The sequence below is a fragment of the Zophobas morio genome, unplaced genomic scaffold, assembly GCF_036711695.1.
Source record: "Zophobas morio isolate AGI-343-1 ecotype UQ-CSIRO unplaced genomic scaffold, CSIRO_AGI_Zmor_V1 ptg000021l, whole genome shotgun sequence".
NCBI classification, from domain to species: Eukaryota; Metazoa; Arthropoda; class Insecta; order Coleoptera; family Tenebrionidae; genus Zophobas; species Zophobas morio.
In genome coordinates, this window is record NW_026972126.1 from 5,673,171 (window position 1) to 5,691,958 (window position 18,788).

The following is an 18,788-nucleotide window of genomic DNA, read 5'->3' on the forward strand; positions in this document are numbered from 1 at the left end:
TTTGAATAGTTAATTAATGTAATTGAATAATCAATCTTTGCTTAGCAATTTTTGACTGATTTGTGCCATAAAGGCCAATTTATGCCCGCATTTGGCTGCTTATAAACAAGATTATGATTCTAAAATAGAATAAATATATAACAGAAAATCTTGGATGAATATTTAAGTAGCTTTAAGGTTTGTGGACTATGCAGTGCAATTACCTACAAAACAAAACACGAACACTGATGACTGAACCCTCAATAAATAACGGTGATAACAACAAATAAGACAATATAATACAAAATTACATCTGGATGAGTAACAATGAAAATTAAACAGCAGGAACAAACAGCACGAGACGGATGAATAATAACCAAAGACAGAAAACTGGACAGAGAACAGGAATCATATGTGTATATGACTTCATTACCTATCAGTTAACAACCTACTTCTTTGTGTTTAAGCAGCCACCCATCCATGGCTTAGTCTTAATACCTATTACTTAATACAAACCACATCAACATATTCTCCTACGGTGACACACGTAACTGGTTGGCTTACGAGCTTTGTTTGTTGATATCGTTTTTGGCGGAGTGGAACAACGTAACTTTGGCTAACGGGGTCAGTGAATCTTGTGGCCTATTTTACATTATATTTACATACTTTACGTAATATACATATTCCTAAATACCGGAAGATATGTTTTTATCAGTCTGGTTGTCTTTAGAAACTACTATTTTTATCAAAGTCAAAATTGGAAGCATTTGGACATTACTCACCATTGGTTTTCACTGGGTTAATGATTATATAATTATAATTACTAGGTGAAGTCAGTGTATAAAAATGTATCTATTGTTTTCTTTATGATAATCCCTATAGGTACTTAAATTAAAATAAAAATATGCGTAAAGTGTTAAAGTACAGATAAAAAAGCATGTTATGCGTATGTTTCAAGTGAATTTTCCAACACAAAATTTTGTGATGACACAAAAGAAGATGTGCAACTCGCATTGGACACACCTTACTTATAGAGTGGAAAAAATTGAGAAAAACCCACCAATAAAACATCGCATTAGACGTAAAAGTGTCCGGAAGGGTTCACTTGAGAATTTAGAGGGCGGAAACTGTAATGGTCGTACCGCCAGCGGCGTTGTTCATTGTCTTGCGATTCCTTCGTGCTTTCACCTGATAGTGGTTCGTTACGTTAAAAAATTTCACTTATGACTCACCTATTCTAAAAAAATATACCTATACAAAAAGATATATTTTTAGAATACTTCCATTTCCGCAACGAAATGAAACTGCACTGGCCAAGCCTATGTGATAGATTGTGATGATTGAACGCGCTCCCCTCAAAATATTTCCAATATATGTATATTCAACACAGCAAAAATAAACAGTCGAAGTATGTAAGTACTGAGACATTGACAAAGCATGCTTTCCCATTGATTATCTGTTTCAAATATGTCATATTCTCCATACTTGTGCGAACTGCTCCCCCTTGGAATTTACGCCCCCATGGCGCAAGTGTTGCGAGGGTGTTATTTACGCCACCGGCTTTTTCTTACATTGTTACTGTTATTATCTATGTTTTTGTTATATATAGAAGTTATCAAAAATAAAATGTTGCAAAATCAAATTGTATGCTTTTCCACAGAAGGGGGATGTATTGGACTCTACTTCAGGGGCGAGGGAAATTCTGTCTAAATAACATTCGACAAATGTTTTCGTTTCTGTAAGCGAACGCTAAATTGCCGTAAAGAATTGTTTATGATTTTTCTCGAATTTTAATTAAAAGCCTAAAATTCCGATAAAAATTGGCAAAAATGGCATCTGTCAACAATAAAAATGACATTGCCGATCGTATTTTAGTAAATTATTATTAAATTGTTAATAACTATTTATTATTTATTAGCTGTTCATTAAAACAAATCAGAACTTAACTGTGATTTAGAAGTTCCTGCACCAAACAATATTTGTTTGGTGCGGGATTTTTGTAAAAAAAATTTTCGAGTTTTTTATACGCTTCTTAACAACATATCATCGCGCATTTTCGTTATTTTTGGATCACCTGTATATGCCAGAAATAAAACGGACGCCAAAAAGGCAGTTGCAGATTTCTCCTGACTTTATTATTTCGAATTTGTTATAAGAAGAAAACCGATCAAATTCCGAAGATTTGGAAAGAAACGAATTTTAAAAATTTTTTCACACTTTTTTCATGAATTGATGAAACATGTACACAAACTGCTCCAACGGTTTGGCATAAAATTTACAACTATTTTTAAAAATACAAGAGTTCGATTTAAAGGTTATACATCAAACTTGTGTTCTGACTTCCTGATCCTAAGCTAATTAGGTTTAGATCTTCATGAAAAACCAAAAAAAGTACATCTTTTTTTTAATAAAATAGTCACAGATAATTCATTTTGTTTTTACCTGTCCAAATATTTTTTTTTTTCGTATATTTTTAACACTCTCTAGTCGTATGTAGATGTGAAATTAATAAAATAAACTAGTTATAACAGAATATTATTTATCTTTCTGTTTGTATCAGAAGTTTTTTTATTGTATCTGTCTGCTTTTTTGTTATTAACAAAATAATCGTAAGTATTTGTAAGAAATTACCTAAAGATATAAGGCCCAGCTTGATCTTGATCCCTTTCCAATGTCCAATTCCCTCCATTTCCCATAACATTGCACAACTCATCTCTAGTAATCGACTGCACCTCCAAAGCCGGACTTCCCGGAGCGGTGTGCTTCTCACTTTGAAGTTTGAACTTGAAAGCCTGAACTGGCGATGTAATTACCAACTTCGACAAGGGCGCTCCCAAACCGCTAACCAAATCCACCACGGAATCCTAGAAAAAAGTAGCATTGATCAAAACGTGTCTTAGTCCGCCCATACTCTTATTTTTCAAACAAATAGGTAATCATTAACTGCGATAACCCGGATCTTGATGAATATTTATGGTGACATGGCAACTGTTTGCGAGGTTGTTATACCCGAGTCCTTTTAAGGATAATTGTGCAACCGCATGAGCTGTACTTCGTCTGGACACTGGTGTAAAAGGATAAGAGGTGTAGGTGTATTATTTTTACGTTTATTTATGCGTTGTGGTACTCCTTCTGCAAAAGTATGGCCTTCGTGAAATGTTGATTTGGTAAAATGACTTTTGTTACCTAACGTATGTTGTTTCTATTCTGATTCAGTGTGTTACCGATTGGTATTAAAACGTCAAGGAAATAAATCATGCAGTGCCCAAAAAGGCAGGACCTTGACTTATAAATAATGGTAGTGTGTGGATGGTTTCTCTCGGTACATTTGCAACGAATTAATTTTATTTTTTACAAATTTAAATAGTGTGTGCCCATTGTGGTGCAAATTAACCTCGCCTTGTCCATAAAAATATGAAATATGAGAAATATCGAGAATTTATTAACGAGGTGTCAGATTGCTAGAATGCACGTATCGGTAATTTTGTGGGAGCATTTTTTTCTGGAAATGATAATTTGTTTAAAGTGACCATAATTTACAGCATAATGACATAAATTAACAAGCGATCAAAAAACCCTCTAGTCTAGTAATCTAGTTGATCGTGTTTTTTTTTTCGGGAACACAGGTCTTAGAGAACGACCCGTCGTCACTGTAACATCCTGTCGTTTGAATTTCCCTACTTTATTTAGTTACTTGTGTATTAAAAGGTGGGTTAGGAAATGTTTATAAGCCGATGGTGGCCATTTTCATCATTTATTATTACAAATTTATTAATGAAACACATTAACAAACGAAATTAATTTTAATTCAAGTTTGCATCATATAAATGCAGACATACGATTTAAAAATTAGAGAGCTTTTTTATTGCTTGTTATGTACATCTCTTGTACGACACTTATTGAAAAACAGGTTCCTCAAATTTACCGAGATTATAGTTTTATAACTAAAAATAATAAAAATAATGACTCAAAAATATTTGAATTTTGTTTTTCATAAAAATTTCATTCTACGGCTTAGATCTTATATTTTTCGCTCTGTGTCAGTACCCATGTTTCGCAGCCATAAGTAAGTATTGACCTGTCTATTGCTTTATACATTTTCATTTTTATGTGCTTTGTAATCTCTTTTTTATTTATAAATTTCCTGCTCATTGCATAATGAACTTGATTTGTGCTTTGAATTCTTTTATTTATTTTAACCAAACTTTTTTACCTACTCTATTTCTGTTCACCCAATTGGATCTGTATAGCATTCTCTTCTCTTGAAATTGATAAAACTTTTATTGTTTTTATATTTATTTTCATTCCATGCTTTATAAGATTATAAGAGATTTTCGTTCCATACTTTAAGGTTCTCTTATATCTCGTTCTAATTTCATAATTAGCTCAGGTTATCTCCGTATCTGACACCTTCTATTTTAAGGGTTTCAGAGTTTCAGGTATTAGGTTTTTACAAATTACGTAGATATCTAGTCGTTAATTTTGACCCATTTATTTCATCACTTCAGATGTGCCCATTTTTTAATAAGTCTTGATCCCGGTCTTTCCCTCTTCCAATATTATTCCCTCCTCAACTGTGTTATCGTTATCCTCATTTTGGTTTTGTTTTTTTATTTCTACAATGTTTCCTAAGCTTAGCAAATTTTGAAAATACTCTCCCAATGTTCCATGATTTCTTGTTTTCCAGTTAAAATTTCTCCTTGAGCACTTTTTATTGTAGTGTTTCCTGTTTTGCTGTTTTTGAGATTTTTTAGCACTTATAGAATAAGTTTTGATTTATTTTGCTGTTTTTCAATTTTATCCCCAAATTCTCTTCAACTACTTTGCGTAGATTCACACATTAAATTCTTTTTTGCTTTGTTTTTTGTGTCGTTTATAATTTGTTTCTGTTTCGTTATTTAAATAATATTTCCAAGTTTTATTTTGTAGCTAATTTCATATTTCATGTTATCTATGCACCATGCACTTTGTTTATACTTATTAGTTTTCTGATATACCCCACATAATTTAACAAAATGTGCTTGAATATTTCCAATTTTTCTTCCCCCCTAACTTTGATATTTGCATTGTTTTCCTGTTTCCCTGTTCTACTAACACGTACTTAGTCTATTATTATAGATTTTTCTGCTCTGTTGTATTCTTCCCCCGAATACTTCCTTTTCCTCTACATGTTTTGTTATTACATTACTATTGTATTGCTCTAGTTCCTTTCGTCTATTCTGCCATTAAAATCTTTCGTTATGTACAAGATCTCTTTTCCATTCTTTATTGTCAGTTGTTCTTCTCAAAATTTGTCTTTAATATCGGCTTTCTCGTTTTCGTTTGAACCATATGGTGTTACTAATGTTCTTCGAAATCCATAAGTTTTTCAGTTCTATCGTAAATATTCCTTACTATCTTTCTCATTTATCAATATTATTTGGCCATTTCTTCTGAATTGTGCAGCCTACTCCTGCCTCAGCTCTCATATTTTCTTCAACGGCAATACGAGTATATATAATTATAATTTGTTTCTGTTTCGTTATTTAAATAATATTTCCAAGTTTTATTTTGTAGCTAATTTCATATTTCATGTTATCTATGCACCATGCACTTTGTTTATACTTATTAGTTTTCTGATATATATCCGTCTTCCAATCCTACCTTTTCTGGACCTTTTTTTTTTGTTTCTGTTATAGTTAATATGTCTGACTTCTGTTTTAAAAATTCTTCTAGTAGTTCGTTAACTTTGCTTCCTATACTTTTATATTCCACCTTGCCAATTTCCATACAGATGTAATTTTTTGTCTTTCTTTCCGATATTTCCTGTCTCCTTTTTTGTTTTTCTCGATTCTCCCATTCATTGTTTCATTCCTATTCCTTTTTCTCGCTTGTCCGTCATCGCAATCCTTTCGATTTTATCATGTTTTAGGTTTTGGGGTCGACCTCTCATTGTCGTTGTCAATTTCTTTGAATCTCTTGTTCTGGTTATTGCGTTTCAATTTTTTGGATTCAGTTACGTTTTGATAGCCGATCTCAACTGTATTTCCATAACCCTTTTTATATCTTTGCTTTGTACCTTATAAACTTGTGTATTGTATTTTCCTCCCATTTTTGGTTAAGTTAATAATTAATCCTTTTCCGTTTAAGATACTAGTCTTTTCCTTTATTTTTAATAATTACCATCTTTGTTTCAAACTTGCTCAGTTCGATTATAGACATAGATATTAAGTATAATTTATTTTTTGCGCTGTTTGTACTTTTAAGAAGTCTCACATTGTATGTTTCAATTTATCATTATTTTTATTGTTTATTTTTTTCCCATAATCACCAAGTTGTGCTTTATTTTATCTTTTTCTATCCCTTCCACTCTTTGTTCAAGAAATTTCAGCTGTTCTACTCTGCTTTTCAGATGAATGATTTCTGTGTTCAATATCTTGTTCTGTTGCTTTAACATCGCGTTCTGATTCTCCATCTCATTTTTCAAATTTCTTGAAATATTTAGGAAGAGTAAGTGCTATGTAGATCCTGAACCGATAGATGCAGAAATGTACAATGTACAAAGAAGAATTACAAATAGAATCAATAAAAAAGCACAATGAGATGCGACGTTGATAAATTTTTTCTTGAAATTTTGTGGCAATGGAAGGGTTCACAAAAAAATCGCAATAGAGTTATTTTTAAAATACGTCTTACAATATATCGTGGAAGGATAATTAAAGGTACGCCGTAATAACTTTCAAATGCCGATATTTTATTTTACACACCCAACAGTTAGAACACACTCTATTTTTAATTCTCCCCAAAATATTGCAACAGAAATGTTAAAAATAATCCTACTACTTTTTTGTAAACCCTTCCATTGCTAAAAAAATCAAGAAAATTTGGAAAAACGTAGCAACGTCGCATTAGTATTAAAAAAAAAAACTGTAGGTGTAAATCCTGGGAAGAGGCCAATAAAAATATATAAAAGTAGAACACTGTGTAGTTGAAAATAATTTTAGAATAGGGTCATCAAAGACCCGTACAACTTTAGTCTTTGACTTTTATTTCTAATAACTAATGAGTAGAGCTGTGCGGTTGAAATTTAAACGCTGCGAATTGACACCCACTCCGGCAGGCCATAGGCTTGCAACCGACGTTATGTATCGCGAAGAAAATTACGCGAAAAATAATGTTAACGGCATGTCAGTTGATGATTTTAAAATCCATATTCACGAAATAAGAGTAATCATAATTTTAATAATGTTCAGGTGTCCGTCTCGCTGACAATAAAACTATTTGTGTGAATTATCAAAAATAATCCACAACTGAAAAGCGAGAAGCGAGCAAGGCAAGGCTGTGTAGCCATCGGCACTGTGGGCCGATAGTGGGGATAAATAAATTTCAACCGCACAGCTCTACTAATGAGATATCGAGGAAAGTGCGCTTGGTCACTCACTCTATATATATGTAATATTAATAAAAAAGACATTAATAAAAAATACTCGCGAGTGTAGTGTAGAGTTATATAAAAAATCGCAATAATACAAAACTGATAATACAAATGTTAAATTTATATCATTCTATCAAAGTCCGAGCCTTCTCAATAAAAATTTTATTTAACATAATAATGTATCATAACTCAATTACATAAGACTACTTTATCAACCAATTATCTAAGAGTACGAAGCACCACTCATACTCGTAAAAATTAAGGCCTTTTTTATAGTCTTTTAAACAGTTTTATAAATATAGTACAACTCCTATTAGTTACAAATGTTGGTTTTGCAAAATAGTAGAAACTACTGAATTCTCCACAAATAAATAACTTTCCAAATACTTTACAGGATCTGCGCTCGTATGCAAGTTCAATTAAACTTCCAGTTGTAGTATTTACGTGTTTCAACTCAATCTAGTAGCAATTCTTAGAAAATTACCTAACCTTAATGACCACAGTGTACAATTTTTAACTAGAATAAACCTGAAGTGTATTAATTTTATTTTTTTTAGGTCTTTGTATTGGATGTATTTACCTTCTTTAATGCAAACATAATTTTATTATCGAGAAATTTTTTGGGATATGACCATCAAGCCACTTCAGTCAATATTTTAAATACAGCTAAAAAGTCACCTGCTAGGTCAAAAAAGTGAAAAAACTACAGGGCTTCCATAAATCTTGCTGACAATTGAAAATTTTCTTAGTAGATATTTGTAAAGTTTTAGTTTTTAATTATGACATCTGAACTTTCGTCGGCAATATACTCAATATACATACTCCAAAATACGCCAAAAATTTAGGTACCGCCTTGGAATTAAAATCATTTATGAGAGCTCTGTATAAATTTAAATAAGATGTTATTAATGTCAATTGTATAATGGTTTTTCTTGACGGTATTTGAACTTCTCTCATTTCTTAGTATTTGGAAACATTTTTTTTTTAGAAAATGTTAAGGTAAATCATGTGAAAATCAGAAATGCAGAACTTTTTTAATTCTGTTTTTCTTCATTATTATTGTAATTTCTTGCAAGTTTTATATGTTTTGTTCTCTTCTTATATCGTCATATAAAAAAAAAATTGCAACTCTGTAGAGAACTACGTGAAAAAAAAACTCAGTATAGTGTTGAATTGGTGAATAGCTAATTTTTGTTTTCTCGATGTTTCATAGCTCCTAGAATATGAATAATTAGGGCTCCCGTTTCTATCTAGTTATAGTTTATCTGCTTACAATACTAACATAGAAATATGTAATTTCCGACACTAGAAATATTTTAAGAACATCGTTTCACTAAAAAATTGGATTTGCTTGAGTGTGCTTCAGGAGCAAGGGAAATTCTGTCTAAATAACTTTATATCAGATAATAGTGAAATTCAGATAAGTATATATTTCACCCTTGGCTGTATAGTATCTAATAATTCAACATTCTTCATAAATTAACATGAAGTTGTCGTAAATGTAATAAGTTAATAACAAATATAGTTCTTGTTTAAACAAGCGACGAAAATAAATTCCTACTAATGTCCACCGTATTCTGATGTCATTCAAGATTCTAATATACTGTTTGTAATTTTTATCTTATATTGTTCGATTTTATTTTCAAATAAAGGTATTTTTCCAGAACATGACATGTATCTACGAAAAGAAACAGACAAGTGCGCGGAAATAGGAAACTAACATTTCCGTATTCTACAGGTTGTCAAACCGTAAGAAAACATGAAATTAATTATTAGTCAAAATAACTTAACTGTATTTACTGCTCGAGAATTGAAAATAACGTAAAAAATACCACTCATTCAAAATCATCAATGCCATAATTAAATAGAGTCCTGTTGGAAGTATTTTTTTTTATCATTTACATTATATATTTTTCGAATTTTAAGCTGTAACGCTTTCTCAGGTTACACACAATTACTTACAAACTATAATTCACTCACTCCACTGTTACATAAGCAATTAAGGTATTACAGAATTATTTAAACAGCTTAAAATTTTTAGTAGACCATGAAGTCATTTGTAGCATATTAGTGGTAATAACACAGATACCAGGTTTTAAAATTCTGCAATATTTTTAACAACTGAATTAATTTCTCAAATCATAAATTTTATGTATCTTATTGTAAGCGTGAAACCGTTTAAAATATAAAAATGTGTTTTTGACAACAGCCATACGACTCATATTATGTGCTCTGGTGGTGGCAAAAATACTTCTCAAACATCAGAAATAACTATTTTTTGGAAAATCTGAAATTTTTTGAACTAATTTTTTAGTAGATGCATAGAAGAGAAAATATGTATTATACTCCTATTATTTTACTATTATTTTTCAAAAGTAGAAAAATATCGGAAGAAAAAATTAAGACTCGTACTGATATGAGAATGTTTATCACACTTACAATATTTTTCAAATAAAATACTAATAAACATTTATTTCCATCAGGTACCTATGCATGTACTGTTAAATCAAATAATGTAAAAATTACTAAAGCACAAAAAAAATAGAAATCACAAAGACGTAACGTAAGTAATTTTCAGTAAATAAAAATCACAACGAAATAAAAAATTGCGTTTGACTGACGAAATGGCTATTTGTGGTCTTTGTTTTATATCTCACAAAACTCATTTTCATAAATTGGCTTCATCATTTATAAATAGAAAGTGAATGTTTAAAGTTTACCAGTCCCATCTTCCCCTAATACCATTTAACAAAAACCGTAAACGATTCAGGTCAATTACCAACTTAAAATATGAACTACGAAACCAAACCAATCTATTCTACTACACCATTGTTTTAATATCACATTAATTAAGAAAATGTTTATTAAATTTTTTATCACCTTCTCGTTGAATATATTTTCGAATGATGAAACAACAATAGATTACATCACCGTATGAATTTATTTTTTAAACTCAGCTTTTCTCTATCACCCACATGCAGATGTACATTTTTCATACAATAGCGAGTGAAGGTGAATTTTCAATTAATATTATTCACATTCATCAGAAAGCCGATACCAACCTTCATGATAGCGCGAGATTAGCCGACAAAACAGTTCTGCTTCAGTTAGCATAGTACTATGTATTGTTGCAACTCATTCAGCTATTTCAAGTAGATGATCTCTCACAATGAATTAAGTCATAAACCGGAAAAAAACTCAAAATTTCCATCTCACCCTAGTGAGAGTTTGATGACACCTATAAACACCGGAAGAATTTCGCTCCAGATTTTGCCATTAGTCACGTTTAAAAATACATTTGAAATTTTAATGAAAAAAACGTTTTACTTTCACCGGAGTCTTAACCTTGATCATATTAATAATCTTCCATCATTTATTTTGTACATTGCGTAATAAAACTGATTGATCTTACCGTGTTCTGCATATCCCAAAGTCCGGAAAGACGGCTAGGATGGAAAGTGACATTTTTGGAAGCGCCGAGGAAAGCTGTTTGCAGGATGAACAAATCCGCATTTTTGCTGAGAGTTTTGAAGTCGTAATATTTTGCTAACGTCTCGGAAATTGCGGGTACGGAAAGAACGATGTAAAGATCGGATCCTAATTTACTCCTGACCGTTGAAATAAAATCGGAGATGTCGTTCTTCGAATCCAGTTTCTTCAGGTTGATTTCTATACCATCCACTTTACTGCTTTTGAGTATGTTGACCAATCCCTGGAAATGAATAATAAAGTTAAATGAAAGTCATGACAGGTGGAAGTTTTGCGATTGTAACTGGATTTGCACGTTGCAAAAATTAAGTAAGAGGTTGTTACAAAGTTTCTTTTATTGTTTGGGCATGAAACACTGATATGTTTATTTCAATGCTGTAGTAAATAAATAATTAATAAAACCATTTCATAAAAATAATTACAACTAATAGTTCAATTAATGTATTGTTGTAGCTAATAAGGCAACGTAAATTGTGTAACTTAATCAGCCTTTAAAAATTGCCCATAATGATTATCCTCGATTTATGTTTTTAAATCGATATGTTGCTAAAACATCCATCGTATTTATTTAGCAAAAGAAAAAGATTAGTTCTATTGCTCAACCTCTTTGAATTATTGGACCGTGGTATTTAAGCTTCAATATTTTTTAATAATAGGGTTTTAATGATTAAATCATAAATCGTAATTTAGAGATTTCAAACATTAATCAAAAGATGTGAATTAAAAAAACATTAATCACATAATAATTAGTTCTACAAAGGAGAAAGTATTCCTATTCACCCCTGTGTTTATACTAAGTCAAGCACCGCGCACCATACGAAGATGAACGGATAAATTATGTTTAAAAAAATATTTCGTTAGGACCAGAAAGAAAATTGCTGGACGAGATAAAGTCGAGTTCGTCTATCTTACGAGACCCGAAAATGCTTCATTTGAACAAATAAAACACACATATGACTGACTGCGGGCTTTAGAAAAAAATTGATTTGAAAAGTAATGCCATCAAAATTGCAAGTGAAGTTTCAAGATTTATAATCTTGCCATTTGGGCTTTTTAAAATGGTGTAATTCTTTATTAAATTCGAAAAATAACATCAGAGATTATCGTAAAATGATGGACCGAGAACATTTTCAAAATTGGGTTGTTAATCAGCTTATTCCTGATTTGAGTAAGTTGAAACAAATGTGTGGTGGTAATGGATAATGCACCACAACATTCGTTGCAGTTTCTAGTTATGCATGTTTCGGGTCAATTTACAATAATCTGACATTTTTTGCGTTGATACACCTTTATTTTTTGTGTAGTGGCAATAATGATCTAAATGATTTATTGTGGAGCAATTATTTCCGACGAGGCGAAGCAATCGTTAGAGATTACTAAAGGCGTTTCGCAAACCACATCATACAATTTTTATGCAAGTGCATTTTAACAATAAAATAGTTTGGTAGAACTGATTTACTTATTACTTCACTAAATTATCGCTTTCATTTCTTGAACGAAGCCCGAACTGTCACTTCTTCAAAACTGTCTTCATTTTCGCTTGAAACTAGAGATGTTAGTCATATAATTACCGTTGAAAGTGCTAATCAATTGTCAAGGAAACTCACTAATTAATTACTTATCGTAAAAGTTCTAAATCGGTAATGCCTGCCATTATTGTTTTTGTAAAAATCAATTACCATTGGTTTTGAAAGAACTAAACAAGTAAGGATAATGGGGTAACGGTCTACAAAATCAGCATGATAAAAAGAAGATATGAAGTAAAATGAAACAATTACTCTCAATTTGCCAGTGTTCTCTGATATTATTAAAGTACATGCTACAGAATAAATAACTGGCACTGCAATAAATCGTAATCGAAACAAAGAACATGACAGTGATTCAGTTTGTAAATAATCCATTAATCAACTAAGCTTTTATGTGAACATTGTCTGCTATAACGTAAAATTAAAGATGTGTGTATTGTCTGCAGAAGTTTGTTGGTCAAATACGTGCTGTGTAAGTTATATACACTGGCGACTTTTGCTTGTGAAAAGTGAAGTGTAGATTGACAGAAATTACTAATGAAAAATGAGATCACAGATCTGATTCGTACATATTGTAATTATTATTATTATTAAAAACGTTTTAAAATGAACTACAAATTACACGTAAACCGGTAGTGAGCTAAATTTTTAATTCATTTCAAAAAGAAAAATATATTTTCCTAAGGATAGTGAAAATTACAAGTTTTTGTAATGTCGTGGTGTTCAAATTAAAACAATTTAAAACGTTGCGAAATATACGTGTGACATAACAGGGAAATACCATAAAACTCGAACTCAATCAACAGTCATTGTACTATTTACGGGAACGTACCTGTTGAAGTATATTTAATTCCAAGAATAATTTAAAATCTCAAATATTTACTACGTCAAAAAATCCATCGCTTCGGGGTAAGAGCATGTAAACATCATGTGAATGTGAAAGACCTCAGAAAGTAGAATGCGTTTCGCCCGAATTTGATACGAAACGACAATTTCTTTTTTACATTTTTTTTGTTTTTGTTTTTAAAAGTACTGTTTTGCGCGAAATAAAATCACCTTTTACTCGTAGTTACACGGTTTATTTAATAACGCACAAATAATATAAAAATTGCCGGTCTCTCGGGTCGGCACGTCTTTACCCTCACGATACTTCTCGACGACTCCCCGAGAGAGTGAAATAATAAAAATTAGGTAAACTACCCTAAAACGGGTGGGAGTAGGGTGGACAAATTGGCTACGCCCAAACCCCTGTTCAGGTAAACTGAACATAGTCCCCCCGTTGAAGTACTAACTTCAAGGATGACCTACTTATTGAGATAAATAATACATAATAATAAAGAAACAAAAAATGCCTAATTAAATGAATACATGTCAACTAAGATCATACAACAGGAATTAAATTAAAATTAACAAGAGTACAATAATAAAATGAAATATATATACACATGTATAGCCTAATTGCGCATTACATTAGTAATGGGCTCAATTTCCGCACTGATCTTTGCACTATCCCGTTTCTGGTTCGCACTGACACAGTCCTTATTTCACCATCGCGACCTGGATGTACGATTTCAACCCGACCGAGACACCAACACAACGGGGGAGCGTTATCCTCGTGCACGATGACGATGTCGCCCACATCAGGTTCGGTAAGTGACGTAAGTGCAGTACCGATCAAAAAAATGGCCAGGGGTGAGTACGGATAGATCGTCGGGATTTGAGGATACTGGGAGTTATAGGTTGAGAGTTAAGACACGCCTCGATCAATGTCAAATAGGTATACATTCCTTCATATGTGAACAATGACTGCCCTACAACTCGTTTTACATGATATTTAATGGTCTTAATACTTGCTTCCCAAATTCCACCAACGTGTGGTGACCGAGGTGGGATAAAATGCATCAGATTTAATAACACCGAAATGTATGACTCGTAATCCGCGATTGGCTCCCTTAAAATTTGATGCTGACGAAGTACAGTCGATAACTATTTCTAGGTAAATTGCCTTGGTGGCAAAACAAATAAACAAACAAATATAAGCCTTTATAGACTTTTTTCCACGACCCCTCCCTTCTCGAATTAGTAAATTATCGTCTAGAAAGGGGTTTAATTTGATTAAAGGAGTAGATTTTGGTAAGGCATTACCTTTTATGAGACACTTGAATTCCTCAGGAAATGATTCCTGTTGGACTATTTTAATAATAACGTTGCGATTATTTTCAATTTCCTTTACAGTTAGTGCGCTATTTACAGTTTGTCTATATTTGACTCTGTTGTAAAATCGTAAACAAAAGGCTACTACGCTTATTAATTTTGAAAATGATGAGTACCTTAATAATAAATCTGATGGTGATTGACCTTTATTGTGTACTACTGCCTTTGAATAGACGGTCTGACGTCGTTCTTCAATTTCGAAAATAATATTTGTTAGTACCTTAAGATCATTCGAATGTGTGATATTTTCACGTAATAACATTTGATATAAAAACGAATGGATTTTTGGACCAATTAATAACTCGTCATTTAAGCTTTTATAATTATATGATCTAAATGATATGTCAAACAAAATACGTAATTGTCTCGTGGTACTTTCTTTAAGAACACCGTGGTGTGGTAAATAATAACTACGTGGATTATCAATTTCGTCTTCAGGTACTTGTTCCGCATGACCTGGTTGTAAATAGTTTGTAATTACTGCCGAAAAGGATAATTTAAAATTCTCGTCCTTTCGGAATTTGCATTCTAAAGATTTAGAACGTTTTATGGCCCCTTCCCGAGAAGTACCTAAGTTTGGGTTTTCCGCCTTGAACGGAAGTGGTACCGAATACCTTCCCATTTCTAAGCGTTTATGACCCTTCATAAATTTCTTTTCGCATAGGATTTCGTCGGCCGATTGAAGTTTTACGGAAGTTTTAAATTCATCTAATTGCCAAAACTTTCCAACCATCTGTTCTAGGACGGGTTGGACATAATAAGAAGAACCCTGTTTTACAACCCCCGGATTATCTCCATGAGCATTAACCACTACCCAACCGAATTTAGTTTCCTGTAGAATAAAATCCTTATTCAAACATTTCCGATTAGGCTCTAAAATTTCGAAGAAGGCTTGAGCACCTAACAATAAATCTATCGTCCCTTTGACATGAAATGCGGGATCTGCTAATTTTATGTGGTGCGGAAACTCTAAATTAGCGATTGAAAATGACGTGGATGGTAAAAATTCCGAGATCTGTGGCAAAATGACACATGAAAGGTTCAAATCATAGTGTTGGTAATTAGAATGAATTTTGATACTTGCTAATTGTGAGGCACTAGTATTACAACGATTGACACCAGCGATTGACAAAACGATCGGTTGTGATTTAAGATTTAATAATTTTGACATTCGCTCTGAAATAAAATTTAATTCGGAGCCGCTATCTAACAGTGCCCTCACTTGATGTTTATTTCCCGATTTATCATAAATTTGTACCTGGGCTGTTGGAAGTACAACCTTACTAAAATAAACTTGTCGAGAATTTACCTTAAGAACAACGGATTGATCTGATTCGACTTGATTATTTTCACTGCTCGTACTTGGTATTTCGTTTGGCTCGGGATTATCTACATGTAACAACGCATTGTGATGTCCTTTACAAATTTTACAGACATACGACGATTTACATTCCGCAACCGTATGACTGTTCTGAAAACAATTAGAACATAGTTTTTTGGACCTCACGATCCTTAACCTATCTGTTACCATTAGGTTAATGAATTTTGCGCAATGAAATAAATAGTGAGGATCGGAACAATATGGGCACCTTACTGATTTGTTTGAATTGGTATTAAAATTTGCCTTCTTGTTTTTATTTGTTGATATTGCTGCTACTCTAATATTCCCCTTTTTTGGATGGGTTTCTTGACAATTATTATTCGATTTACTAGACATTAAGTGGAGTGTTTCTAACGTTTCACACCGTTTCTCCAAAAATTGTTTCAGGTCTTCCCAAGTTGGAAGTTCCGAACTTAATTTACCCTGCCATTCTCTTTTTGAAACAAAATCTAGTTTTTCTGAAATTATTGATACTAACATGATGTCTCGAAATTTAGCGTGATCAACATTATGAACTGTGAGCGCTTCTAAATGGCTATTAACACTGTCCAATAACTTTCTTAACTCTTCATGCGAGGGTTTATTAATATTAGAATTATTTAAAATGCCAAAAATGTGATCTTGCACAATTAATCTTGGATTGCTATACCGGTTTTTTAACAGATTCCAAGCGGGTTCGTAATTTTCACTAGTTACCTTTAATGATTCAATGATTTTTATTGCCTTGCCCTTTAGGCAGGACTTTAGATAATGAAATTTATGAATCTCTGAAAGGTCATTATTTTCGTCAACAAGAGCGGAAAATGTGTCGTGGAACGAAGTCCATTCTGTGTATGAGCCATCAAACGAGGGTAATGTCAATTCTGGCAGTTTTACATTAACCGCGCTATTTTGAACTCTAGAAATATCATAATTTTTTGCAGATTTGGTCGAATGTTTGGCTTCCAATGCTTTTAATTCGGAAACAACGTTATGAAATTCCTTGTCAAAAGTGATACATTGATCTGCGGTAGATGTTTGTTTTAAAACCGTTTCCAATTCCTCGATTTGAAATTGAATGTCGAAAAATTCGTCATAAAATGATCTGACTTTAGTTAAATATTCTTGTATTTTTGACAAATCAGCTGTACTTTCTTTAGATGACTTTAAATCGTTTATGAAGTTTTGAGCCATGGTTAATTTGCGTTTTAGCGCTCCCCGCCTCATATTTAAACCAGAAAGTTGTTCAGTAGTCATTGTTCACTAATGATTCAACGATAATCTACTTGACACTGATACGAAATACAGGACTAATGAAAAAAGGAATGAACTGCACTTACTGGTTGTCGTCAGATGTCACGATGCTCAAGATTGCCTTGGACGTGAAGCTGCTGAAGAAGTCGTCTACGCTTTGTGGATGTCGTCGTTGGATGCCACGATGCTCAAGATTGCCTTGGACGTGAAGCTGTTGCAGAAGTTCTGGGGATGCTGTCGTCGTTGGATGCCACGATGCTCAAGATTGTCTTGGACGTGAAGCTTTTATCGACGATACAGGCGAGAACAGTACCACTAATTCCGCGAGAAATCCGGCTCGAAGGACCAAAATGTTTTGCGCGAAATAAAATCACCTTTTACTCGTAGTTACACGGTTTATTTAATAACGCACAAATAATATAAAATGCCGGTCTCTCGGGTGGGCACGTCTTTACCCTCTCGATACTTCTCGACGACTCCCCGAGAGAGTGAAATAATAAAAATTAGGTAAACTACCCTAAAACGGGTGGGAGTAGGGTGGACAAATTGGCTACGCCCAAACCCCTGTTCAGGTAAACTGAACAAGTACAACTGTAAAATTTTTATAAACATATGCAAAGACAGTTCACATTTTATGCGTTATCAAAACATAAGCCAGTCTTATACAGGTGATTATAAAAATCGTGCATGAAGTTGGTTTTCGAAAAAACTGAAATCATATTTGTATTATGAATTTGCCGCACATACTTCAGTTATACTCATTAAGAAACGCTCAAAGTGGCCACATTTTGCTGTAAGAAAGTTTTGACTGACATTTGGGGTCGCTATCACAACGAAACGGCAAAAACCACGAAATTTCAAAGCCAATTTGATGAACGATCTTTTGTAATCACTTCGTACATCAGTTTAACATGATTTTCCCTTTAATTTAAATTGATAAAAATATACAATTTGTTGTATCCAATTACAGCTATAAAAAGTGTCAGTTTTAGCCATTTTTGTCAACTATAGAAATATAATCGAAGTACTTATTTTTTTTAAGTAATGAAATTTTCAAAAAATTGTAAAAATGCAAATTTAGCATGTTGTCAACAGAATGAACGAATTTCTTCTTAAAAAATCCGATGAAGTCACTGAATCTGATATAATATAAAACCACTTGACTACATCTTATTTAACATTTTCTTAATATGACAGTTTTATTCACAACAACATAATTAAAAGTTTTCCTAATTTTAATATATAAATGCCTTGCCAGTGTAAATTATCAAACTCCACCTAATTTTCGGCAAATTTCATCAGCAAACCTACACAAGTTGCATTAGAAACAAGAATTGGCTATAAATGACATCTTATTCAAATATAAAACCTGACACACACCTTTATCATTTTTATTTGGGGCCATGGATTTTTTTAGTCATAGATATATTTCATCTTATCCTTTTACACTTCGCAGTCAACTATTAAAGTTGAAACTAATAAAATCTCCTTATTTAACAACTAGATCACCACTCCCAGGTTCTGCGTAGTATACAAGTTCACTTTTTAATCC

The 18,788-nt window shown here is 32.5% G+C and overlaps 1 protein-coding gene across 1 annotated transcript in view; it reads right to left on the minus strand.

Annotated features, from left to right (window-relative positions):
* Positions 1-18,788, minus strand: part of LOC135133054 (mucin-2-like) — a 39,468-nt gene that overhangs the window by 12,008 nt on the left and 8,672 nt on the right. The window contains exons 2-3 of the mRNA XM_064061305.1: positions 10,806-11,105; positions 2,611-2,843 (exon numbers count right to left, since the gene is read on the minus strand). Coding sequence (XP_063917375.1) covers positions 2,611-2,843; positions 10,806-11,105 — 533 coding nt within the window. The remainder of the gene's footprint in view (positions 1-2,610; positions 2,844-10,805; positions 11,106-18,788) is intronic.